Here is a 26,997-nt window from a genome sequence, read left to right on the forward strand (position 1 = left end):
CATTAGTTGTCTCGGTGTCCAACAATGAATACTTCTGTTATAAAGAAATAGTAATTATTAATGATGCAGCTAGCAGTGCTTGTAATCCACTTGTGGGTTAAAAGTACAGCCTCATATGGGTATTCAATGTTTTACAAGATAATGTGAGTTAAAAGCACAGTGTCCCATAAAAGAGTAAAACGGTCCAAATGATAAGTCAAAATCTTCAATCACTTAATCTCTCTAATAAAAATTAATTATATCAAAGAATATCATGATGATGCATGTTAGAAATACAAAAAAGTATATAAGGTTACACAATTTTTTCCTATCTAATTCACATGACATAATGGCATAAGACGTTGCTGTGTGTTCATATATCTAAATATGCATTTTATACTTATTTATCCAAGATCACAAGCTCTGATCTGTCAAAGTCTTTCATCAAAAAAAAAAAGCACAAAATAAAAAGACCAACTGTTGCTGAATGGGATATACTTATGTTTGTGGTGATTATACCTCCTCCCAAACTAGGGAAACTTGTCAGAGGTGGTTAGCATGCTTAACTTAAAAGCAGAAAATTTCTGGTGAGAGACATCTTTGACTCTGGGACAACTTTCTCTGTTCATTCATCATAGAATCGTTCAGGAAAAGTCAAAAGCTTAAAGCAGCAGGAGGAGAGTTTTGCTCTCAACATGCTGTGCATAAAACAAGGTAAATAACCTGCAGTACACTGCCTATAAGACCAACAGACAATGGACTTTTACCTTTAAAATGCTTTTCAATATCACACAGGAAACATATTGCAAACATTAAAAAGGATTTTTCAAGCTTATGCTAATTAGGTCAATTATACAACCTTCATAATAGAAATGTGTAAAGGTGAATGCTGTGAGCACAATCATTATAATGTAGAAAGTGGTGCCAAAGGGTGAAAAAGTCTACTTAGGAAAAATACATAAAATGATGTGACCAAAACCAGACATAGCAAGAAAACCACAAAACCAGCCCATCCCAAAAACAATGCCTAGAGATCCAGACTCTTAGTTTCAACCACAGTTTCTTAGTCTGGACACTTTTTAGGACAACAAACAAAATCAAGGAAGAACTTGAGAATGAAACTGAGCACACTGTAATATAAATCAACAAATGTATGCACGTGAAGAAGAATAACCAAATGATTCATTTTTCAGATCTTCTAGTCTCCTAAAAGCTAAAGCTAAAATGGGGTGAAAGTGGGGGGTGGGGTGAATGTTTGCTAAGTTGTGGGAGGTCCTCATTCCTAGGAAACACAACATGCACTCACCTTCTCCCGACGTCGAACGGCAGGAGGCAGCTAGCATGAAAGAAAGCTAGACAGGTAAGCAGCATGCTACCTTGGGTAACATTACAACAGTTTCACCCAGTTAAACCAGTGTTAACACCATCTGCAATCTAACAACACCATTCCCCTTTATGGTACACAAATGTTACAATGCAGGGTCAAACAGGGTAAAAACTGGCAGGATTACTTACTGCACTTATCCTACTTGGCTGCCCTTGACCTTCAAGGTCAAGGTTACAACTGCAAAAGTCCATGCACACATCCTGGCTAATATATTGTGTTATAATTCACGGGAGAAAAACTAACATGCATTTTTTTTTTATGCCAAGGGTTTCCATAAAGCACATGTTAATCATCAAAAGGAAGATGCACCGTGCCAAACAGTTTCACTTTTTCAAGATCTAAGGGTTAAGTCTCCAAGCAGCTAAACAAAAATGATTCAAAGCCAGACATAATGCACTGTTCCACATTTTGATTCTGCAGCAACATAATGTTACAACAGAACCAACAGTTACCTCTCTTGGTGATGTAAATACATGAAATTAACAAACCCCCTCTTAATAGTCCTTGTCTAAACTTTCCAAGACTATTCTATAAACATTACAATGTCCAACTTGAAAGCATATATTATGTAATGCCACCATAACCCACTGTTAGCCTGATTACCAGTTTCAATGAAAGACATTTTTGTTCTCTCCCCCACCCTATAGAAACCAAAATAAGAAACACTTTGAAATATTTACATTTACTGTACTTTAAAAACAAACCCCAAGGGAATAAGACTCTCATTACACAATGAATACTGCTGCAGTCTTCAAATATGCAATTAGTGTCGCCACAGGTATCAAAGATTCTACTTTTGCAAATAAATGAAAATTAATGTATTGCTATCAGTAAAGACTGTGACAACTACTTGCATGCCACACAAACCATAAATGATGTACACAAAAAGAACTTTCTTAGACACATCAGATGCTTTTTTAATCCACCATTAAGTGTAACTAACAGAAAACAAATAAGGAATCAAACTGATGTCATGCATTTTCAGAAGCATTCTAGAACTTACTTCTTCTTTGAGCTTTTTGCTTTGCTTCTCTGCAGCACCCAGCTGCTGAGATGTTTCCAGTGCCTGCAAACGACAGTAAAAATATCCTTTATTTAAAAAAATAAATTTTGATAATGCCCCTCAAACTTTTCTGTGCTGTGACCTGGACGTTTTGGTTCTACAGTGGTAACTTTTAATGTCAAGATCATTCAATTTAACTCACTTTTGTTTTCCATGCATGCACTGAATCCTCATCATCAGTTTTACTCCCAGCTCCGGGACTTTCCTAAAAAGAAAATGTACGTCACCATACTGCAATACACCAACCAACATGCTGCAAACAGAATTAGCACCCCTTAAATTTCCCAAAAACTTTGTTGTCAGCATATTCTGAACCGCACAATACACAACTATCAAAAACTTGTATTTTAGCCATGTGCTTTGTAGCTTATGTGTATTTTAAAATTTAATACCACATAATTACAGATAAAGAAATCTCCCGTTTCACTATAATGGGTAGAGCTCAAGCCAGAAGTTCTATCTTGGTTGTAATGCTGGTTACATTGGATAAATAATAATAATAAAAATAACCCTTCTACTATCTTCTTATGACAATATTTTAAGCACAGAATAATCTTTCTTGCCTTGCAATACTGAAATGAAAAAAGATATAACTTTGTTCCCACTTGGAATCATACAGTTTTGGTAAAAGCCAAGATCTTAGAAATTTTCCTCTCCTAGCTACAAAACACAGGAGAATAAAGCCAAAAAATGTGAGCACCTTGAGTTGCTGTTCAATTTGTGCAATCCTTTGCCTGATGCTCAAACCTACAGAAGATGTGGTCTGTAGCCTGATGTTCTGCACCTCCTCACCAGCTCCTGAACTCCCCACTTTGCCACCATTCCTTCTTGAAGCTGTATTTAACAACACTGCTTTTGACACAAATGTTTGCTCATCTACAGATGGAGTCACACTTACAGATGCATCAGGTCTTGATGGAGTCACCAATGAATGAGGCATGGATGAGGTGGGCAAGGGTGGGGCAGAAGCTGGAAGGGGTGGAGCATCCTCCTCATCCAAACTTTCTGCACTCTCAGCAGAACTTGGCAGGTAAAATGAATCATCTCTTCTAAAAACAGCATGCTGTTGCTTGGGCGAGGTTGGTGGCCATGTGCTTTTAGGCACAGGAGGAGAAGAATAGTGTACATCCCCACCGCTGGGCACTTTGCTAGTACCAGTGGTGACAGGGTGGGCATGCAAAGCTGACAATACAGCAGCTCGCATGACCTTGGGTGCGCCTGACAACTCGGAATCCGTGTCATTCTGTGATTTGATGCTCTGCTCGCTTTCTGAGGGAAGGCTCAGTCCGATGACCAGCTCTTCCTGAGCAGCAAAAGCAGGTGCTGAGGCTCCTGGCAGGTTGGCTGTCATGGCTGACGCTCCCCTCTGCTCAGCCATGGCCCGCTGCTTCTGCCTCAGCTCAACTTTGCGCCAGTGGCTCTCCTCGGGCTCACTGGACGATTTGCCCGCGCCTTGGGGTTTTCCAACAGACAGATCACTTGCATTGACCTTTATAAAAATAAAAAAAAGCTTCTGATTACAAAAAAAGCATACAAGGCATAACATACACGAAAATTTCATAAATTTTAAAAACCAATTCCCTTTAAGACATTTTACGCAAAACATTTTATTAATTTCAAAGACCAATGGCAATGCATTTTTTCGAATTGCTAGTTTTAAAATCATTTGCTTCTAATGATAGTAGGATGTTGATTTTGTCAAAAGCAATATGCACCTGGAGGATTTCATCCCCAGACTGGGATAACCCCTGTCCGTCAGGACTGTCGTGCTGTGGCTGCTCGACGTTGGCGTGGTGCAGTGTCAAGCTACACACCGACTGAAGCACCCTCTCTGACTCCAGCGACTGTAACTGTCTAGCTGGGAGATCCTCACTCTCGGGGCTCTGACCAACAGCTGCACACACAAAAAAGGGGGAATATACCCTCTTCAAGAGAAAAAAAAAAAAACATTCACGGGCATAGGGACATTCTTCGCTTTCAACATGCATCTAAAAAACAAGCAATCAAGTAGGACTAGAGCCAATTTTCCCCCTTGTAAATCTGAAAGCCAGAAAACTGTGGAATGAGGTTTTAAGAGGATTACTAGCTATAAGATAATACCATGAAGAAGCAAAACTGTCTCCAAAAAAAAAAAGCAAAACCAATACTGTGTAATGCTCTATGATGTGAAAACCTCATCTCCACATGAATTCATAAGAGAAATCTTTAACGAAAATCAAGATGCCATTAACAGCATTCTATTGACATTTGTGGTAAAGTGATAAGTTCACTGGATTCAATAACACAGACACAGAGCACTACATTCACACAAGCGGTTCGTTCAGGAATGACTCCTAGACATTTAATTGATAATGTTTTAACAAACCTCTGCTTCCTGCCCATTGTATTCTAAAGGAATAGTAATAAGAATGCCAAGAGGAAAATGTATCACATCTGCAATCTCCCAATAGACTGAACCGAAGGTATCAACCACCATCTGTTCCATCAGACTGAGTTACACAGCAGTGGCTGTGTCAATACTTCAAACACAAAAACTTGTTTTTATCATTAATTTTTCTGGACATCTGTCATTTCTGAACATTCTTTCTCACTGTCTCATAGAAGGTTAACTTGTAGATCAGTACTTTGTCTGTCACTTGGTTCTTAAGACAGACACAAGAGGTTCCCTGCCAGCTGTTGACAATCAGCAGAGCTTTTACTTAGTTTACAAGTTTATTTTCAGAACTGAAGGCAAAAATTTTAGCCTCAGTTTCTTTGGGTTTTTTTTTTAAAGTATTCAGGTTAGCAGAAAGCAGGTTGACATAATGTGGAAATCTGCTTGGGGTTGCAGCAATGTGATGCAAGTGAGGCTTTAAAAAAATCTTAACTTAAACATTTCCTTATAATAAAGCTCCTCACCTGCTTCTAAAATTCAGCAGAGACAGTAGTGATAAACTTTACTTTTTGACCAAAATTTTTTGAAACATAAAAGTTTAACATTTGCATGCTGTTTTCTGAGACAAACACTTATTAATAAAACAACCATATTATGAAGAAGTTAGGAGGAGGATGTGGCACAGTATTTACCTGGGTCAGAAGCCCACAAAGAGGGCACCTGCCCCTCTGACAGGTGATGCTTCATTTTCTGTGGAAAGATAAAATCCTCACTGAGACTGTAACATGATGTCAGATTAAATATATGTAATTTTGTGCACCTACATAACATACTCTGAATTAAGTAGAAACTTTCAGCATGTCATCATTTAAAACTAAAAACATGCACGAGTCCTACTGACATTTACTTATACATCTATAACTCTCATCAACTATCTCATCTCATTTCTTAATAATTCGTTAAATTATGAATGCTGTAAACACAAATGCTGCTGTTATTCTTTATAGGGTTAGATAAGTGCATATCTCTATAGGTCTATAGATGCAACCACCTGTTGCAAAAACGTGGTCATTATCTATATTGATCAGGATAAATCATTCATCACCTAAGAATGCCACAGAAATTAGAATTCACCTCCCACCCAAATCCCCAAAATCTATATACCTTCCAGCAATAGGTACAAGCCCTTTTCATATGAAAATACACAGGTGGACTACCTGTATGTACATGCAGCTGTGCAGTATGAGTAACCTGTTATTTACTCTGCCACTTCAATAAATGTTCATTGACAAGCACTTGGGAGGATAATTTAGCACACTTTTGCACTTTTGTGCAGAATAAAGTGAAAATATGATACAAAAATGATGAGCAACTTCATTTTACCTTAACTTCTACTGGCAAATCGAAAACATAATGGGTTACCTGCACAAGATTCTGATAGGAGTCAATTCTCCTTCTCAGAACTTCTATCTTCACCTCGTGCCCACATGATCCCTGTACAATCAATGAAGGTTACCAGTGAAAGGCAGCATCAACATAGACAATTAAAAATGAAGGTGAAGGTGAAGATGATGCAGTTTCTTTCTCATACTACAAAACTTTTTTTTTTCCATCACCTTAGTTTCAGGGATCTGCTCTCATACTGGGAGAATGATAAGAGACAGCCATGTGCTGGCTACATGGAATACAATGTATAAAGACATTTAGGCAGCACTGTTCCTTGTAATTCACTGTAATTTGTTCCCAAGCCCTAAACGTCTGAGTAATCACTGTGAGTCATTTAAGTTTCTGTAGATGTAGGGTTTCTCTTATGCCAGCAGGGAAGATAATTTTAAAATACATTTTAAAAAATAAGTTCTTCACCAAACTACAAAAAAATGATTGAATGCTTAGAAAACCTGTATTCTACACTGACTTTGAATTTCTTTTTGACTTTAACAGAAAAACATTTGGAAAGTTAATGAAGAGGTTTGATATTCTTTATTCTTACTATTCTCCCCATTTTGCCTCAAAAAAGTGAATAAATATCTATATCAGTATATGCTTTGGTGCACTTGCTGTAAAATAAGGACTGCTAAACAGCTCAACAACTAGTAGAAGACAGACAATACATGTAAACATTCTCTCCTCCCCTTGCTCACACACACATATATGCACGTGTGCACACGCACGCACACACACAAAAGGAGAACTTCACATACATTTTGAAAAAAATCACTGGTCAGAAATCATAAATGCCTTCTTCTTTCATATTTCTGTGCATATGGATGCATATGAACTGAGGGTTCCAGGGAAAGTTAGCCAATAAGGGACAATGGCCAAACAATACATTAGCAGAAAGACTGTGCCAGTATTATCAAGCCCAGCAAGACCGCTTCACAAACAAGCAGGAGTGGAATGACAGCAGAATGTACACACTGACAAACCTTGCCCTGCTGCAGCTGCATGAGATCAGCACTCAGCTTGCTGTCAAGCTTCTCTAATTCTTCCAACTGCTGCACCGTTTCCTCCACAAGAATCATCTTTGCCTGCATTTCCTTGTATGCTGCTGGAGTTGTCTTTATGACCAATGCCCCTTCACTTGTCTCTAGCTGTCCTTGCTGACTCTATGACAATACCAGTAGTTGCTGAAGCACAAGTATTTGTTTTTGGCAGTCTTCCATTTCCTGAGGGAAATGCTGTCTTTGTGCCTGTATGAGGGTGTTTAGTGTGTGATGTTGGGAAACCTTTAAATAGGAACTGGCACAATTAATTAGATTTCTTTTAAATGACTATTTTTATATTCACATGAAAGTACACGAAAAATATAAGAAAAACAAAATAAAAACTGAGTCTCTATCTCTGTTAGTTTTGGAGAAATTGCTATTTGGAGTTTGTGATTTGCATCACAGCTTTACTACTTTAATTTGGACCATGGCTGAAGCTCTCGTATGTAGCATCTGGAAATCCGGAAGTTTCCAAGTACTTTGAATCAGTGACTGAAAAACTAATTTGCAAACAGACATACTGGAAAATACAAAAAGCTAGTTTTGTGCTTCGTCGTTTTGCATAAAGCCACCGTATTTCATTACTCCATTTAAACACATATTTATTTCATAAACCCATTACATAGTGCTGTCCTAATTTTATCTACAAACTTGCGAGGTCTCTTTTGGGAAATATGCATTTTCAAATATTTCAAAACAATCAATCTTTCAAGAGGAAAAAATGAAAAGTTTTAACAGTAATGACCTTTAAACAGCTAATTTCTAACCTACTGGACAGATTTGATCCAAATTTGAACCACTGATAAAAAACAGGTGTATCTTTTAATCTATATTAACAGTGTTAAGTAAGATCATTTAAAAAGTCTAAACTGCATATATAGTTTTCTAACTTTGATATTTTTGGTGAATATCATGTTCAGCTATTCTCCATATATAACTGTTGTTAGATACTTAAATGAGACTGAAGTCCTATGAAAATACAAAAAATATTTTCTACTTTGTCTTCATCAAGCTTTGAAGGCCAAGTATATTATTCCCCAGAGCACAAAAAAAAAAAAAAAGGACTGCATTTTCCCCCATCATTTCACTTTCACTAAGTAAACACACTGGTTGTGAGTTTTTTGTTGTTTTTTTTAAATTTTGATTTGAGACCTAGCCAAAAATGTCCAATTCTGATTCTGAATCAGAAAGTTTTTCTTCAGAATTTTTTGTTGTTGTTGTCGACTCTGGTGAAGAAAATGTGGAAGGAGACAAAGAAAATATTTACCTAAGTGCTTTTGCATATTTACTTCAATCTGTCCTGTTGCATTAGCATTACTTGCTGTAAGCAACTGGGTAGCCACCATCATGACTACATGTGGCAGCTTTTTGAAAAAAGGCTGGTCTCTTTACCCCACAAAAGCTTGACTATTCTAAATTCAAACCCTGCTAAGTCATATACCACATTCTTCAGCAGAAAATACTCTTTCGCGCTAACCAACATTACCATGATATTTTGCATGTGGTTTGAACTAAATTGTTTCAAAGATGATACATAGGCATTTTCGCCAATCTCCACTGATTTAATTCAATATGTATATATCAATATCCATGCAAAAACTTGTGAACGTGAGCCTAAATATTGACCCAACCATCAAAACGTGTCACAAAGCACACAAAAAATGTCCACTGCATGGCAGCCAATTTTTGTGCCAGGTTATTCTCACAAAATACACTATTCTTTCCGTCACATAAAATAAAGACACATTCTGTTCAAATGACAAAAAGTTGTTCTGTATTGTGATTTAAAAGTGATCTTTCTGTTCCTGATAGACCTTAAAATACTTTGAATTGAAAACGAGGGATTTTTGTGCAATCACCCGTATTCCACCAGCGGGAATGCATGTGTCATTACCTACTTAAAATAATCAACAAAACGTGACATGTATCATATAAATATTAGAAATCATTATCCTTTTAAAAAAAAGACAAAAACTGATATACGAATTACAAAAATGCAAAAAGTATTTTTAACATGAGTTCAAAATGGTGACTCTGTAAGTATGCGTGTGCATCTGTGTGAGTAGCTCTTCATCAATAATAAATAAAGTAGCTCGTGAAGTTCATCACTGACCTGACTGCTCACAGCCTCGAGTTCCACAAGCCGCCCCTTTAACCTGCTCTCAGTCCTCTGTAGTTGATTCACTTTGTCCTTAAGAATCTGCTCCATCTGCTCCAGCTCTCTGATCCGAGCTTGAGCATCAATGTCCTTTAACTCATATTCCCGCACCTGCAGCCGATCAATCAAAAAGACTAAGGGTTAATAAAAGAATTAAAGAGTAATTCAGTGTAAAATACTAACTTGTTCTGGATTTTATTTCTTAGAAAACATATCTTCTTATGATTAACTAAAAGAAATTACCATTTCATTTACATTCAGTGTATCTTAATTACCAAAAGCGAAGATATACAAAATGAGATTGACCTATGAAACGTTTGTTATGCTATACAGACCATATGCCCCACTAAACACACAAATTTCTCACCTTTTTCTGCAGAACCATTTCACTTTTTTGGAGGCTCTCCACATGCTGGGTCAAGCTGACTTCTGCATCAGAGGCAGCAGCCAACCGCCTGTCAAGGGAATGAACTTGACCTTGTAGCTGCGTGATGTGCTGTGCCAACACAGCGTTCTCTTCCACTGCCTGCTGCAATCGTGTCGACAAATCAATGTTGATCACATCCAGCTCTGATGCCTTGCTGAATGCTGCTGTCTCAGATTTCTCCATCTGCTGCAGACGGCTGTGCAGAACAGCTTCTGTGTTCTCGTAGTTCTTCAACCGCTGGATCATTGTTGCCTCAACATTCTCCAGCTCTTTGACACGAGCATCTAAAAACTCTGTTCGATCAACAAGTCTGCCATTCTCAATCTGCAGATCCTGAACCATTTTGCGAAGAGTAGTCTCTGAAGCTGACAGCTGCTCCACAGAGCTTGTGAGATCCCCTGACTTGCTCAGCCACACCTCTTCATCCAACTTCAATTTTCTTACAAGTTCCCTCAGACGTCTCTCGTGGACCTAATGCAACACAAATAACTGATAAAATGAGCCTCAACTGATTTGAATAGTTTTTCATCCTAGCTTTTTCCTTCTCTTAATGTATAAAAATGGTATCTGAAAATCGCAGAGAAATAAATTACTCTGGTTTGGGGCAGACAGGGATGGGGAAGAACTACCTATTTATAGAGCATCAAACTATCAAAATGCACAGAATTCAGAACCAGTTTAATATATGTGAAGACCATGTCAGAAACAAGAAGTAAAATGATTTCCAATCTTCATTTATGACAGGAGTGAGATGTGCGTAGCATGCATGTCTAGAAATATTTAAATAATTTTTATAAATAATAAAAATATTATTTTTTGCAGCATAGGTTATGTGCAAATAAAAAATACACATGTGCATGTACACACACACACATTCTAAAGCCACTTACTTCCAACTCATGGACTCTGTCCTCAAGCCGGGTAACTGTATCTTCAAGTTCACTGCAGCGATTATACAGGGACCGCTCACTATCCTCTAAGCTGGTCACCTGAGTCCTCAAGTTGCGTTCTTGAAGCACCAGCTCTCGCAAACGCACATTCTGCTCATGGATGGTGGCTTTATCTTTGCGTGCTATCTCATGCAGCTGGTCTCTATCATACTCCAATTCATTCAGCTGGAGAAGAAAATCATGTGTCCATCAACAATAGACATTGACATGGTATGTTACTTAAAATAAAACTTTTTCCAGTGTCCAAAAAATCTAGGCTGTGAAAGAAAACTAAGCTTATTTTCTCCTGAAATTTTTTTTTCAAATGTTCATATCACCCTTCTAGACATGAATATGTGTACACATTTTACAGGGTGAACAAGTTCTATATGCACTCATGCTTGGGAAAGGAGCTAACACTTATGCAAGTTGCTAATTCAAAACCTTTTGTAGCATGTTCCTAAATTGTCAGCCATTGGAAAAGCTGTGCAACTATATACAATAACTATCCTTCTACAACAACTCATCAATTTCAACCTTTTCACATTAACAGTGGAATATTTCATGCTTGTGCATACAATAGAGTTGATCTATTAAGATTTGGGTACTTACTTTCTCCTAATAAATTAAACTATGTGACTAAAAAACAACTGTTCATGCTACAACATATTTTTAAGCACAAATAAAAACTTCAATGAAAAGTGTTTGATGGTATGTTAAACACTACTGTCAAATATCTAATTAACTGGCCAAAATATCAAGACAATCAGCTGATCAAAGCTTGTATTACCTGTTGACGAAGGTGCTTTTCCAAGTGCTCTAGCTCCTGAATGCGTTTATTGAGAACATCTTCTGGTTTGTCTAACATGGTTGTTTCTGCACCTGATTCCTCATCAGAATATGTCCCACTGCTGCCCAGGGGTTCTTCTCTTAAGCTTCCCACGTACAAAGATGTGTCTTCTTTCTTTCCTGATGGGTTAAAGTCCTGAAAATAAAGTTATAGATGCTATGAAAAATGCTTTTTAAATCATTATTGTCTTTTTCTAAAGCAAAAAAATTAACCTGATACTCCATATTCAATCATTACCTTAAGCTTTTGCTCCAGTGCTTCTTTCTCTTGAGAAAGCTCAACTTTTTCTTTCAGGTAGTGACTGTTTAAAGCCTCAAGGTCTTCAACTTTCTTCTTTAGTTCTGTCTGTTCACTCTGCAACTGGTCAATGCGGAAAAGCAACTCATCTCGACTAGCAGTGGTTGATTTGGGGCGGAATGCAAGACGTCTCTCCGTTTCCTGCAGTCGGCGCTCTAGGTTAGCTTTAGCCACCTGATGCACATTAAATGATACAGTTCAATGATCTGCAATAATTTGTTTTGAAAATAATAATTTTATAGTTTTATTCATAAAGAGGATTCTCAGACATTGGTTCATTTGCCAAGAAGTTGTAAGCTTTAACACAAGCATTCAGACTAATATATACATATATTTATTTTAGTGCACCATACGATAGCTTGTTTATTTACTCTGGATGTAAAGACTTGCAATGGAAGAACCCTTGGAACATCACTTAAAAAAAAATAGTTTATGAATTTGGGCAAACATTTAAACGTATCTACTCATATGCATAATCACATTTAAAAACTCATCTTGGGGCATATCTGTCAGCTCCAATGCTTATATTTTATTGACATTTCTGCTTACTACTGAACATTAATCATCCAGTGTAGTGCACCTGGCACTGGTGTTGTGTATTTTTGAATAAGGTTCTCACCTGCAAGTCTGCTATTTGGCGCTTTAACCACTGATTTCTTTCCTCATTCTCTTTAGCCGATGTCTCTTGATCCGAGCTTGATCTGTGACTGTAGAGTGGTGAACCCCCTGCACGGAATCTGTTACAAAGAAATATGGTGATGTTGACTTTTTACTTGATCACATCTTCTTTACCGACCCTCCTCTTCCAAATGACTAAGATTTCACCATGCGCTAGATATAAACCATCAATGAGGAAAAGAAAGTATGCAGTGTTTGTAGGTTTGCCTGCATGTAATATTCTGCTAACAAAGCTGGTGATCTAACAGACAAGGAATGTCATTTATTGACTTTTTATGCTTTAGACAGATGCTGACCTTATACAGTTAGGTAACTACAATAAATAAATTATCATCAACATGTAGATGGTAGAAGGAATGCACACATGTGCAAAGGAGAAAGGCTGGGAGACAGAACTGCGGCTTAATGAAGACAATGTATTAACAAACACAAGATGGAAGCAGACTTATGTAGGAGAGATAATTCATAACTGTAGAAGGAACAACTTTTTGGAGAAAATTTTGGACCCCACTTTAAGAATGCTCATGCAGTTTGAAAAATGTTGGAGGAAGATTTTTGGAGATTTTATAATAGTCATTAATAATGAAACAGGTAAAGTCAAATAGTCAAAATATCCTGATGATCACAGAAGTTGCAGTACAATGTTGAAATGCATGCCTGTTTGGCACCGTTGTACTGTCGTTCCCAGCGACATGTAAAAATGAAGAAACTGTGATCCCGTTAGCCAGAGAGGATTAACGACAATGAAAAATATTAGCAGAGGCATAAATTAAAGGCCACAGGCAAGTACACAGTCAAACATAAAGCCGATGACGACAGAAAAAGTGCAGCTCGGTACTAAAAGCACTACAAATCCAAGAAGAAAACAAAAATGCGAATAGCCCTTACAAGCCTGACAGGCGAAGGGACACCACTCTCAATCTCACAGCAACGAAAGGTTGTGGAACGTGTGTATGTACAAGAGCGTGGTTGAACTACAGCCGTGTGACAAATAATTTTGTACTGCATTCCAAATGGTCTATCAAATAATACTAACGTATTTGATAACGTTACTCGAAACAGACGACAGCGTGAATACTTAAAAAAACCACAACAACAACAACAACAAAACCGTCGAAACGTGGGTTGTATTCTCAAAACATAAATTTAAGCCAAGCTTGTCAGTAACAGCAGCCGCCGTTTGTGCTGTATGAAATGCCTACCTGTAAATCTCTGGACCCCTACCGGGCTTATTGTTGACACAGAAAACACAATTCTACGACCGAACGCAAAGTTACTCGTTCGGTCGGATCCGTACGTGACTGGTTAAATACAAAACGTGTGTCAAATGCGCTCACGGACGAATAGCAGCAATGCTAGAGCAGCACCCTGATGCCGATTGCATGTCCTAGCCTTTACTGAGAGGGTGTGGCACATAATGAGGCAACTCTCTGATGAGAAAAGGCCTCCTCGGGAGAGAGTAACCTATCATTCTCTGACTTGTCCAGACTTGTCCCAGCAATGCACAGTACTGATCGAGGAGGGGGGAGAGGAATTTGTGTTTTACGCCGAGCCTGCAACTATAAGACTATAATTATCACGGCCAGGCAGCCAGCCCTGTAAACTGATACCACACACAGCGGAAGAACAGCGTGCCCGAGACGAGAGCAGACCCATACAGGTCAGCCAACCGTGCAGTTCCGAAGAGAGTGAGTGGATATTATATGGATTAAGGAATTATAGATTAACTCGCACGCACGCACACACAGGTGGTTGTCGACCTTCAAGGGCTCAACCGATAAAGTTGGAGAAAGTCGCCACTTGCAAGCCACCTGAGGGTTATAAATATGGCGACAGCACAGGCTAATGTGACCGGCATTAATGTGGAACACGCCACGAGAGTGGGGAGGAAAGGGACGGGTGCTTACAATCACTGTCATGAATGCACTGCAGGCAACGCTGATGGCAGGAATGGCAGCACTGAATGTATAGATCAACTCTGACATCCTGTCCCACACAACTGTCCTTCACTGCGATTTCACTGTTAGAGGTGTGGTTGAAGGGTGTGAAACCGAGTGAAGCAAACACACGTACGTACGTAGCCAAGAAAGCGTTAAAAAGCAACAATTAACAAAACTGCAATGATATGATTTCCTTTCCCAGGCTGTTTCATAACGGCGGGCGGGGAGTGTGTGAGCGTTGAGGGAAACTGTCGTTAACGACGAAGACTCAGTTTCTGACCGCCTGTTTCAAACATGAACCTCTTCTGTCAGGTATTCATGCTGCGAGATCTCGTACCACCCCCGAAAATAATACCCCTCCTAGCTTCACACCGGGCCCACTATATATATATTGCTCCATCCCTATAGCAACGATACATCACTGTTAGTCTCGCGACACCAGCTTTAGAGCCGGGGGCTTGCGGGGCGTGAGAAGACCTGTCGGATCGTGACAGTTCGGAGGAAAGGGGGTGGGGGTAAAGATCGAAGGTCAGGTAACAATATGAGGGTGGTGGGACTCGCGCCCCCAGCAATTTTGACGCAGACGACACGACACCGACGCCTCAGATTTCAACTTGAGATTTCGTTATCATCCAACGGGCATGTTCCATACCCCTCCAACTTTTTCTTTTCTGAGTATAAAAACATGTGCATTTATATTTGTGAGCAAACGAAAAAAGCAATTATACAAATAAAAATAAATATCAAAATACATATAAGCTTGTCAACACACAATAAAGGAAAGACTAAAATTCAGCTGTGCTGTCGTCGACGTTAGTGGAAGGCTCTGCTATATCGTCGACGTAGAGCAAGATTGATGATGATGACTATTTGTAATGCGCAGGTATCCATTCAGAAGAATGCTCATTGCGCAGCAAAAAACAAAAACAAATAAATAAAGAAGAAGAAAAAGATAAAGTGAACAAATATATAAAACACCAGAAAAGTAAAAAATAAAGACAGAAGTGTTGCTTGGTTGTTTAAGTCTGTCTTAAATAAACAGATGGGTCTTTAGTCTTTTTCGAAACGTGGTTGGTGAGGTGATGGTGGAGAGTGACGATGGCAGAGCATTCACAGCTTAGGTGCCGCATTTTTGAAGGCCCTGGCTCCAGTGCGCTTCTTGTTGGTGTCTTCCACTGCAGGGAGACAGAAGGGTGACTGAGAGCCTGAGTTCAGGCTACGTGACGGCTGGTAAGGAGGAACTATCTCTTGCAAATAGGAGCAGTTTTAGACATGCAGGACTGTGAGCAAGATTGTGAGCTGTAACAGTTCAGATCTACTGCTGAAAGCCATGGTCTGTTGGGAACGCAGAGCATACATGTATCAAGAGACACTCTGGCCAAATAAGCTGAAATCGCCAGAAGACTGCTGATGCAATCACAAAGCAGACAAAAACTGCACGAACATTCTAAAGCAGAGGACTGACTGCATGTGTGATCTTAATATTATGTAAGGTCCATAGAGTGACGACTAGGAAGATAGCAAGAAACCGTTATGGCGTCAAGTACACACACACAAAGACCGGCAGTCGACAAAAAATGTTGAAAGTCGTAGAGGAAAATAAAAACCAAATAGTTCTGAACAGCAACGAAACAGCGAAATAAGCACTGGCGTAAACAATGAGTAGAAAAAAAAACCCACAACAAATCAAGAAAAAAATACAAGAATTATGAAGCTCTGCTTCCCTCAAACCTGCAAGGTGAAGGGACACCACTCCAGTTATTCTTTGTCCTGCTTCACTAAACTACTATCGGATGCTCACTGATGCTTCTTAGTCGTAAGAAACTGATAACCGCTGCATTCGATCTCTCTTCACTGTGTAGGTCCCAAAACTTGACTCAAAGTACCAGTTAATACAGTGCTCAACTTAACCTTCATCTCCACCTTCACCTTGACATTGAGGTATCACAACTATACTTTTATTTCATATTGTTGATATGTTTTGGTCTATGTACGCCTCTGTCTTGAGTCTATATTTCTAGTTTTTTTTGTTATATTTTACTTTTTTTTACCTGCACAGCATATTGTGTTTAGTTTCAAGTGAAGAAATGCTTCATACAAAATCTCTTTTCTTTTAAACAGGTAAACAGCATCTGAATGTAAAAATATGCTCTTAATGTAGGTGCACAGTAAACAGAGACTGGAAAAATTTTCAAGCATTGCAGAGTGGACCTACCCACTTCTATCCACCCCCCACTCCAGTCTAAAACTGATTGTGGTTATGCAATTAAAAAAATGTAGCCAAACTAAAAGAGCAAAAGAAAGTTACCTGGAATATACACTGCCAAAGCCTCTGCTTCCATCAAAACGGTTGGTGAGGTGACATGGTGGTTCCAGTATTTCCAGCTGCCTTTTGTTTGGCCAGATCATCTTCTGCCTGCTTCAGTGATGCTCTGAAATCAAAAGCCCACCATAAAATACATTTTTAAAACATCCTTACAACAAAATATTGCAGCTGATATGATAAAAGGTAAAAACATTAAAAAACACTTTAACACCACTACTTGTGCATGTACACAGCCACTTTCACTATCTTATTTAGTTACTAACCTTATATTGTTTTCTTTTTAAAATATTTGTAACCAAGCCATGACATATTTTCAACATCTTCTGAGAAAAAGTTGATGTCTCGCCTTTCCCTCAGAAAATATACAATAATGTAATACATAACAAGAAAGAGACTGCTGTTTATCAACTTGCCGGAGGTGTTTCTCTGTTTCCATCATTTTAGCAATCTGTTCCTGCATTTCTGCCTGTGATGTCAGCAGTTCGACCAGCTCCTGGTTGAGTGTTGAAGAGAGGCTTTCCTGTTTTAAAAAAAAAAGCTTCAGTGATTTCTGTATTTTGTTACACACAAAGACTGTTGGAACATTTTCAGTCTTGAATGAAAATGAGAATGCTCTATAAAAGCAAGGGGCTCTAAAATGTGTGAAGAATTGATTAGAAAGCACTTGTGATTAGTTTTGCCTTAAGTATACGCACTGAACCACAGGTTATTCCTAATACAGCCAGTGTTCTTTGTACATTGTCTATCTTAGCAGGACAACAAGACCTAATCTTTAAGGGAGGAATATGAAATAGTACATATATACTTACCTTAGTAAGAACTGTTCTCTTGATCATCTCAACCTTTTGTCTGAGAGTGCGTACAGACTTTGTCCTTACGACAGTCCTAACAACATCCTGCACATTTTCCTCAGCTCCTTGTAGCTCCCCCTCCAGTTCTTTCACCTGAGTCTTCAAGGCTGCAATTTCAGCCTGCAGGCGTAGCACATCTGCAGAACGGTAGCCTGTGTGACCAAGGCCACCCTCCAAGTTGTGGACTCTTGTTGGCTGAGTACTGGCAACAGTTGAAGGACTGGTATGTGCAAGCTGTTCCTGGAGCTGCTGCAGCTCAGTTCGTAGTAAGGCATTTTCCTGTAGAGCCTCATGAAGCGTAAGCACTTTCACTGGTTGTTGGGTGGTGACGGAAGGAGATACACTGGATAGGACAGGTTCGATGTGTTTGGATAAGGTTTCTGATTTGGGAGGTTCTAAGATGGCACCTAAAAACAAGCTGCTATGCTTTGTCTGATGAGACTCCGGTTCTGAAAACCATTTCTCATTCTGACCATCTCTAACTGGGTGCCAGTTGTCTCTAGACTCAAAAACTTTTCTTTGAGATTGTCTATGAGCACCATCACTTGCAGAAGACAGCACAGTTTCTGCAGAAACACCTGAACACATTGGTGGCTTCTGACTCTCCAAGGAGGACTGCACAGGCATAAATATGCCAGAATCCTTTGGAACATAAGACACAGACTGATACTGCACTGCCTGTATAGTGGGTTCTGCAGACTTGCTGATCAGATGTAAGCACTGTGCTTCAGCTTCCTTCAGTTCTGAGAGAGTTTTGGAATGCTGTTGCTTGAGACGAGAGTTTTCCTGCTCAAGGTCCTTGTATCGTTCACACACATCATTCATCTCCTCAGTAAGCACATTCACCTTTTCACGCAGACCTTGCTCACATTGACTTTGCACTTCCAACTGCTTTTTGGCATCTTCTTCTCTCCTCTCTATTGCAGACAGTGTTTCCTCATATTCTGAGCATGTCTGTTTCAGTCTAGTTTCAGATATTTTGAGTTTTTTTGTGAGTTCAGCTATTTCACTCTGATTAGAATTCTGCAGGTTAGAGAGTTCTGCACTTTTTGACTGTTTCTCAGCAAGGCTGTTTTCTAAATATTCAACCTTATCCTTGAGCGTGGAATTTTCCAAAGATAAAGCATCCATTTTTTCTTTCATTTCGTCCTCCTGAAGCAACAAAGCATTCAACTCTTCTTCTAGTTCATTGGCACTTTCTGCCTTTCTCTTTAACCGTTCCACTTGAGTGCGGAGGGTGACTTCTGTCTCTTCTAACTCCATCACTCTTTCCATCAGTTTGTCTTCTGCTTGCTCTAAAAGCCTCACTTTATCAGATAAATGCTTTATCTGTGGTTGTTTTGCAGCAGCATCCTGCAAATCAAAATTTAGTCTCTCATTGCTTGCCTTCAGCTCTTTGATTTGTTCCAACAGATCATATGGGTTTTCCTCAGTAATTTGAAGACCAGAAGTGTCTACAGAAGCATCAACCATATCAGGTATACAAGGTTTTATCTCCCCTAGATCACACCCCAAGTTTGATAGAAGATCACATACATCAGTATGCTTCTCACAAGTATTTCTTACTTGGTTTTGTGCTGTGAATGCCTCTAACTTTTCAATAAGCTGCTGCTCATGTTCTTCAAGCATCATAATTCGTTCCATGAACTTGCCCTCTGCATCCTGCAGAACAGTCAGCTTTTCCTTTGCAGCTTTTAGTTCCAGCTCCTGGGCATTCACATTCCATTCTGTTTGCACCTCTGTCTTTGAGCATGGCTTCTCTGCTGTCATTGCAAATAGTCTTTCAACCTCAGCACAGCTGTCTTCCAGCTGTTTGGTAAGATGAAGTTGGTTGGCATCTAGATCTTTAACCTTCGTAGCCAAATTCTCATTGTCCTTCTCCCTCTGACTGAGCTCTCTGGATGCAGCATCTAACTTGGTTTGAAGGTCTGCTCGAATTTGCACCAGGTCATTGACACTTTTTCTAAGTTCTTCAAGTTCCTCTGCATCTCCCCTCACCTGATCCTCCAGCTTGTCTACCTGCAAGTTCAGGGCCTCTTGTTCCCGCCTCTTGGACATCAGTTCCTCTTTCAGTTCAGAATTCTCCGTTTCCAGGGAATGATGACTGTCTGCTCAATGTCAGTGATCTGCTCAAGAAGTTCCTTTTCCCTTTTCTCTACAAGGCTGAGTTTGCCACGCATCTGACTATGCTGCTCATGGAGTTGGGCAAGTTTTGTCTCAAGCATTGTGGTCTTTTGCTGAAGAGCCTTTTCTCTATCCTGTGACTGTTGCAAACTGCTTTGAAGAATTTCTTTCTCTCTGCCAGTGGTATTCATTATCATTTGCTTTTCAGTTTCAAGTTCTGTATATTTAGCAGAAAGATTTTTTCCACTTGTTTCTAAGTTACTTTCCATCTCCTGTATTGTCATTTCCAACTGTTCAATCTTTATTAGCAGCTTAGCATTTTCTTCTTTCAGGGTCTCCATCTGTAAAGAATTTAACTTTGTTTCACTCAGTTCAAATTGCAGCTGTGTTATTTTTTGTATGCTTGCTTTAGATTCTTCCAACAAATGACTGTCCAAGTCTGTTTTGGCCTTTTGCTCTGCAGCTATCTGAGAATGAAGATACTCTTCATTCTGCACGAGTTCTGACAACCTACTTTCAAGTTCTGCCGTTTGTTTCTGAAAATTTATCTTATCATTTTCCAGTCTTTGAGCTTCTTCTGTGAACTTTTGTCTTTGGTCCTTTAGGAGGGAAATTTCTTTCTCTAATTCATTTACATGGTTCTTTTCTCTTTCAAGCTCCTCTTCATGCTCTGCACTTTGCTGCTGAAGCTTATTAAGAGCCAATGTGAGTGAATCAACACTTTTGTGTTGGGAATCTGTTTCTACTGAAAGCCTTGAAATGTTTTCTTGAAGCAGTTCATTCAATTTCTTACTCTCAGAAAGTTCTTTTTCAGTTTCATGTAATTCCATTTCCAGTCTGTCCTTGTGCTTCATCCAATTAGACAAGTCAGCATGTTGCTCTTCCTGACTTTTACTTTTGCTTCTAGCTGAGCTTCTACTTCACAAACTCGGGCCTTCAGCAGTGCCTCTTGTTGAAGCTGAGTGTCAACTCTTGCTGCATGCTTCTTTTCTTCTTCTTCAGCTTTTGCAAGTTTTTCTGCAATGTTTTTATCATACTCTTTGCCTTATTCAACTGTGATTCTACATCTGTAATTTGTGAACACTGCTGCTCTATAACTTTTCCAGAATCACTCAGCTGTGTCTGTAGTAGTTCCACCTGTCTAAGGAACACTAACTCGTTGTCCTTATAAATTTCTATTTTGGACAGAAGCTGATTCTTTGTAGATTCCAGTCGTTCAATGCTCTGACTTTTTTCCAGCAATTCCTTTTTCAAACTCTCACATTCATTTTTCAAGGCATCAACAATCTGATGGTGCTTGCCCTCTGTAGATTGCAGCTGTTCTTCTAATGCTCCAACCTGCATCTTTAACTGTTCTCTGTATTCTGATTTCAGCTCATCAACTACTACTTCCTTTTTCTTCAATTCACTTTCCAACCATTCTGTTCTGTCGGTAAATGCTTTTTCCTTGGCATTTAACTCACTTTCCACCCGTGAAATGCTCTCAGAAGCCTGTGCATCTTTGTCAGACAATTCTTTATCAAGTTCAGCAATACGCCTGTCCTTCTGCTCTATTTCATCTTTAAGTTTTGAAATTATACAAGCTGTTTGAGAATCTTTTTCTTCCAATGCTGTGATGTGCTTTTCTTTTTCATACAAAGTATCCTGAAGTTTATTCAGCCTGTCAGACACTGCATCCTCTTTGGCTAAAAGCTCTGCTTCTAAATCACTAATGTGAGCAATTTTTTCATCAACCTCTTTCTTAACTGTAGTTAGTTCATTCTCTAGCCTAGCAATGCAAGTGTCTTTCTCAGACAACTCCTTTTCTAAAGTTCTTACTAAGGCATCTTTTTCAGCCACCACTGTCTCTAAAGATGCGACTTTACCATTCAATACTTTCTCCTTTTGTGCAAACATTCCTTCCAAAATGAAGACTCTCTGAGTGTGCTCTTTTTCCTTTGTCTGAACCGCCTCTTCAAGGCCAGCAAGCCTTCCTGATAAAACACCCACTGCTTCTTCATGCTGTTTTTGCTCAGCCATAAGCTGATTTTTAGCTACAGTTAGGTTTGTCTCTAATGCCACCTGCTTTTCATGGTATGCTTCTTCAATTTTCTGCAGTTTGCTCTCAAGTGAGGATACCTTCCTGCACCTTTCTTCCTTTTCTGCAACAGTATTCTCAAGCTCAGTCACCTTCATCTGGTACCCTTTGACCTCATCCATAAGTGCTGAGATGCGGACATATAAACCGTTTTCTTTTTCTCCTTGCTTTGTGACCTTCTCCATCAGTTCATGCTCTTGTTTCTCTAGCTCCCTTATTCTTCCTGCTCCCTTCAGTTCACTCTGTTTAAGCCCCTTCATCTCAACCTGCAAAATGAATAAAAGAATACTTAAATATAAACTTTCGATAAGAAATCGCCACCAGATCACCATATATAAATAAACAAAGTTAAAATCAATGCAGAAATAGCAACATTTTCTTTATTTGACTGGAATGCAAGGTAAAAACAGCAATTTTGACATTGATATTGCTTTACTTGTAACAATCTCAATCGCTTAAAGTATAACCAATATTTGAAACAGTATTCTTCATAGAAAGTGGAACCTTGCTTATCTGATCCTTATAATTAACCGTGCATTCAGCTATCTGGGATCACCTAAAAAAAAAAAACACAGCTAGACACCAGAAGACTGCCAAAGGAAGTCAAGTGTGGGATAGCTGGAAGAAAGAGACGATGACACGATTTGAGATGAACCTTCAGAAAAGAACGTTTTGCTAGCAGAAGCTCCAAATTGTGCCGAAACATTGCTAGACTGTCTTGAGCAGGAAGCAGATTTAAATTTTAATGACATCCTAACACTTTGCAAACTCCGCACATCAATAAAATTGAAGTGCTGCAAAACCATAAAGCAGCATCTCCTGTCTGATTTTTCAAGAAAACTGCATAACACAAAATAAAAATTTCACTGCACAGCACCTGTTCTAGACTTTGCTAATTTTTATAATTATTTTCAATTATCCGTGACTTTTGATTATATGGATGACAGGAGTCAGTCATTAAACTGGATAATTGATATTCCACTGTATATATTTTTCCCAAGGAGAATAAAATAATAGCAAAAAGAAAACACTGTAAACCCATAATGAGCAAATTATGGATGCATACCTCCAGCTGTAGAATCTTTCCTTTCAGGCGTCTCTCAGTCTCTTCAAGACGCTGCTGTAGGGTGAGCTCCTGGTTCTCCATTGTCTCAAGCTGGTCTAGCAGACTCTCCTGGGATGACCGCAACTCCTTAATTTTGTCCTGATACTTGAGCATCTTTTCAACTGTCACCTGCCACCACAGATCACACACGTTATTTTGAATGCCATTTAGAATGCATACATTTGACATTCATAACTGAAGGATGTTAACACGTTAGCATGATTTTAATGCTCAGTAGTGAGAGCAGTGATTAAGTTGGTTATAATTATAAATATAATTGGATTATCAAACACAGCTTAATGAATAGTTGGAAAAAGGTCTAAAAGCTGTTGTATTTTCATCCTCTGAGGATCTACAACCATTAGGATGGCACCAAATGCACCACAACACAAGCTTTGACTTTCCTTTCACTTACCTCAGAACTTTCATAAAGTGCCAGCTTGGCTCGTAATTCTCGTTCAGTCATTTCCATCTCTGCCAGTGTCTCACTGAGCTTGATTTCATTCTCACGCATCTGTGCAATTCGCTCCTGCAGGTTTGCAATCTTGCTGTTCTTCTCTTCTTCTAGCGCGCTGAGCTGTCGCTTGAGAGTGACAACTTTCCGAGCTGGTCCCTCCTCACCAAACTCCTCCTCTACTGATCCTTTAGATGACTGGCTGCTTTTTTGCTGCCTCAGTCGAGTCCTTTTGGAAGTGGCTAACAGTTCTTCCGCAAGAGAACCCTCTGCTGGCCCAGTATGTATTACTACCATATCCTGTGCTTCCCTTAACTTCTCCCTGAGGTCACGATTTGTCACCTCAAAGATGCGCACTTTCTCTTCAAGCATCTGAGCTCTTTTAGAATCCTCATCAGCTACTCTACGCCAGTTTTCTCGAAGAATTTCTTCATTTTCTTCCAGTTCGCTGATACGGTCTGAAAGTATTTGATTATCTAGCTCCATGGCTTGTAATTTCTCTTGCAGTGCTATATAATTGCTATCGCTCTTATGCGGGGAGTCACGAGTGTTAAGCTGTTCACGAAGGGATTTCTCAATCATCTCCAGCTCAACAATGCGCTTTGATGACTGAATCTCCACCTTCTCCAAAAACTCAACCTGAAGTAAACCAAAAAATCGTTGTTAAAAATCAAATGCATTCTATGTTTTAACACTTTTTTTAAAGCACCTTCATATGCAACAATGTAGATGCAAAAAAAAAAAAATGAGAACAAGAAAACTGAGAGAGAAAAGACCTTTACAAGTGTTAATTATGTGTCTGTGTATATTGTCATTATTTATTCCATATCTAAAATGCTATTCAATCCAATCTAGCAGAGCCACCCAGGAATCAGGGAACAAATAAGCAAACACTTAGCAAGCAGAATCAAACTTTGGTTGATGGTCACATGCTAGCCACCACTATATGCAACACACAACTACTTTCAAATTTGCAGCTTCACTGGCAGATGTAAAGTAAAACTTCATTACAAGTCTTAGAAAATATGCTGCAATAACAACGCCAGCTGATGAAATAGATGATGATACTTTATGTGTAATGCCTTGAACCTGTAGACTGTTAAAGTGTTTTAAGATCTTCTAACTTGACCTGGTCTTGAAAATATGTATAGCTTATGATTGGCAAAGAGGGCTGAATGGACACATACACATATAAATGCAAGACATAGCCTCAAATACACAAATTGATCCAAATTTCCAAACCTCACAGACAATTTATAATGAAATGAAAATACTATATGCGATAAAAAATTGTAGGCAAGCAAACTGTTTAGTATGATAATAAATTTAGTTGGCACATATGACAACACAAACATAACTAAATTATTTTTAACAGCTAAATGAATTATGGCATTTCAAGAAATCAGAAACAATCATGAAGATCAAAGCATACCAAAAGTTAATGGTTATTTCAGACACCTTCCAAAACACACCACACTCATAAAACGAACAGTACTTCAAAGTTTACATGCAGGAAAACATCTATATAAATCAATGCACGCACACGCACACACAAGCAAAAGAAATAGCAATTTAATGGAAATGTCATGACAATAAGTCAGGCTAAATTGTCCAATTCTTAAAAACCAGGACCATGCCTTACTATTAAATATACTAAGAGCCTGAACTGGTGAATATAATTATCAAACCCCACACTTCATTTTTATACATTCACAAAACAAGGTTTTCTTCTGCTTGAACTGTCTCTAAACATATGACAATGAACAATTAAATATTGTTTTGCTAATGCAAAAAAATGGGCGCAATACTGTATTTTTCAAAGGAATATTTCTTAATTTCCACTGAAACAAATTGAAGTAATCAATGAAATCAAAGTGAATGTCAAAATACTTCTGAAAATCAGAGAAATTACAAAACCTACCTATTTAAGCATGCAAAATTACTTGGTAGTTTGACAAAAAAGATAAAAATGTCAGTATCTGCGAACAATGAAAAGAAAAAAATGAAAGGAAAAAAAGTTTTAAACAGAAAATAAACTGTTAACTAGAATACACATGCAGGGAGATCTTCTTCTAGTTGGTGCTTGATTAAATCAAACACTCAAGAACAAGATGCGTCATTCCAAAACTGTGTAGGCACATCATTTTGCAATGATGAGACAGGCACCACAAGGTCCACAAATTTGTCTACCTTCTCTCTCAAAGCCTGCTCCACAATGTCCTTGTCCAGGATAATCTCCCTCAGTTCTTGCCCTGTTGTCTGCAAAGCCTGTAGCTGTTTCCTGGTTTCATTTTCTCGCCGAACCAGTTCGTCACATCTATCACGGTACTGAGCCTCACTGCTCTCAAGTTCATTAATGGTCTGCTCGGCCAGTCGCAGCTTGTCCCGCAATTGTCGTTCATACCCCTCTGCTGCCTGCACTCGTTCCTGCAGGTCACTGCTGACGTCCTCTAGCTCCATCATTCGCTGCATAAGTTCATCACGGTCAAGGCCATCATCCGGCAACCGCCCCACCAGTCTGTCTCCCAGCCGTATGTTTTCAGCATGCAATATTTGCAGCTGTCTCTCCAAAGACTTGACTCTTTCCTTCAGTCTCTGGTCACTTCCAGATTTGAAAAGCTCGTCTTCATCTGAAGAGTCATCGCTTCTAGTGGCCAGTTTTTCTGTCAACTCAGCATTTTCTTCTTGCAGAAGTTGGAGTTCTTTTTCAAGTGCTGCCACTCTCTCCACTAGTTTTGTTGGCATGGTGTCTTCTTGCAAGTTTGTCTTTGCTCCAAAAACATTTTCAAGAACTGGTAGCTTAATACCAACTTCTATGAACATGGGAGCCTCTGTGTCCGTTTGAGAAGACTTCTCATCTGCTGTGGTCTCTATTTTTGTCATATTAATTTGTGAAGTTTCTCTCTTCCTATCTATTTTATTGAACCCAACAATTGCAGAATGGTCCCTTTCTTCACCCTGAAGACTTGAAGATATTGGAAGGTCTTCCACTTGCTGCCTTAGTGTAACTATCTTAGTTTCGCTTTCTTGAGCTGATTTTGGAGCTCTGTATTTTTTATATGCAACTCTTCCGTAGCCAGTGTGAGCTGAGTAATCTCCTCCTGCAATCAATCACCAGCAATAATGATGCAAGATTACATATCATTACAAAGAAATGGTGAAATGGTGACCAGCAGATCATGACAACCTGAATCTCTTTGTGCAACAAAGACCAGACAAACTTTTTTCTCTTAAGCTTTGCAATTCCCTTCCACTTCTTTTCCAAAAGCCCCTTTCTGTAAGCTGCCACAATGGCAACATCAGCCAGCATGACTGAAGTTTGTTAGCCTTATTTCTAATAGATTTGAAAACAAACGTATCTTGCCCATCTCCTTAAACTTAGAAGATTGCTCAAAACCATGACCACACAGCACAAAGTAGATAAGATTACCAAAAGAATGCTTCGTTGCACCAACTCTTTAAACAATTTCCAAATATGACAATAGAACATTT

General features: G+C 38.9%; 4 protein-coding genes across 8 annotated transcripts in view; all 4 read right to left on the reverse strand.

Annotated features, from left to right (window-relative positions):
* The window catches only part of LOC112564396 (myosin-10-like), a 30,554-nt gene extending 12,824 nt beyond the window's left edge, over positions 1-17,730 (reverse strand). For both annotated transcript variants that reach the window (XM_025239173.1, XM_025239172.1), the window contains exons 1-16: positions 17,704-17,730; positions 17,308-17,414; positions 16,877-17,000; positions 12,570-12,687; positions 11,891-12,124; positions 11,594-11,788; positions 10,765-10,989; positions 9,815-10,345; positions 9,403-9,558; positions 7,230-7,409; positions 6,226-6,297; positions 5,496-5,553; positions 4,145-4,323; positions 3,130-3,918; positions 2,572-2,634; positions 2,370-2,432 (exon numbers count right to left, since the gene is read on the reverse strand). In XM_025239173.1, coding sequence (XP_025094958.1) covers positions 2,370-2,432; positions 2,572-2,634; positions 3,130-3,918; positions 4,145-4,323; positions 5,496-5,553; positions 6,226-6,297; positions 7,230-7,409; positions 9,403-9,558; positions 9,815-10,345; positions 10,765-10,989; positions 11,594-11,788; positions 11,891-12,124; positions 12,570-12,687; positions 16,877-16,977 — 2,964 coding nt within the window. In that variant the 5' untranslated portion in view covers positions 16,978-17,000; positions 17,308-17,414; positions 17,704-17,730. The remainder of the gene's footprint in view (positions 1-2,369; positions 2,433-2,571; positions 2,635-3,129; positions 3,919-4,144; positions 4,324-5,495; positions 5,554-6,225; positions 6,298-7,229; positions 7,410-9,402; positions 9,559-9,814; positions 10,346-10,764; positions 10,990-11,593; positions 11,789-11,890; positions 12,125-12,569; positions 12,688-16,876; positions 17,001-17,307; positions 17,415-17,703) is intronic.
* Positions 17,044-19,803, reverse strand: LOC112564040 (paramyosin-like). The gene is made up of 3 exons (XM_025238606.1): positions 17,704-19,803; positions 17,308-17,414; positions 17,044-17,062 (listed from the first exon to the last, which is right to left on the reverse strand). The coding sequence occupies exons 1-3, from the start codon at positions 19,801-19,803 to the stop codon at positions 17,044-17,046; spliced, it is 2,226 nt and encodes a 741-aa protein (XP_025094391.1).
* On the reverse strand, positions 19,666-20,756 carry LOC112564400 (myosin-11-like). The gene has a single exon (XM_025239182.1). The coding sequence runs from the start codon at positions 20,721-20,723 to the stop codon at positions 19,815-19,817; it is 909 nt and encodes a 302-aa protein (XP_025094967.1). The 5' UTR covers positions 20,724-20,756; the 3' UTR covers positions 19,666-19,814.
* LOC112564397 (janus kinase and microtubule-interacting protein 3-like) overlaps positions 20,749-26,997 on the reverse strand; it is a 38,433-nt gene continuing 32,184 nt past the window's right edge. For all 4 annotated transcript variants that reach the window (XM_025239174.1, XM_025239175.1, XM_025239176.1 and 1 more), the window contains 3 exons: positions 23,467-24,144; positions 23,013-23,180; positions 20,749-22,212 (listed from right to left, as the gene is read on the reverse strand). In XM_025239174.1, coding sequence (XP_025094959.1) covers positions 20,806-22,212; positions 23,013-23,180; positions 23,467-24,144 — 2,253 coding nt within the window. In that variant the 3' untranslated portion in view covers positions 20,749-20,805. The remainder of the gene's footprint in view (positions 22,213-23,012; positions 23,181-23,466; positions 24,145-26,997) is intronic.

The sequence above is a fragment of the Pomacea canaliculata genome, linkage group LG5 (assembly GCF_003073045.1).
Source record: "Pomacea canaliculata isolate SZHN2017 linkage group LG5, ASM307304v1, whole genome shotgun sequence".
Classification (NCBI taxonomy): domain Eukaryota; kingdom Metazoa; phylum Mollusca; class Gastropoda; order Architaenioglossa; family Ampullariidae; genus Pomacea; species Pomacea canaliculata.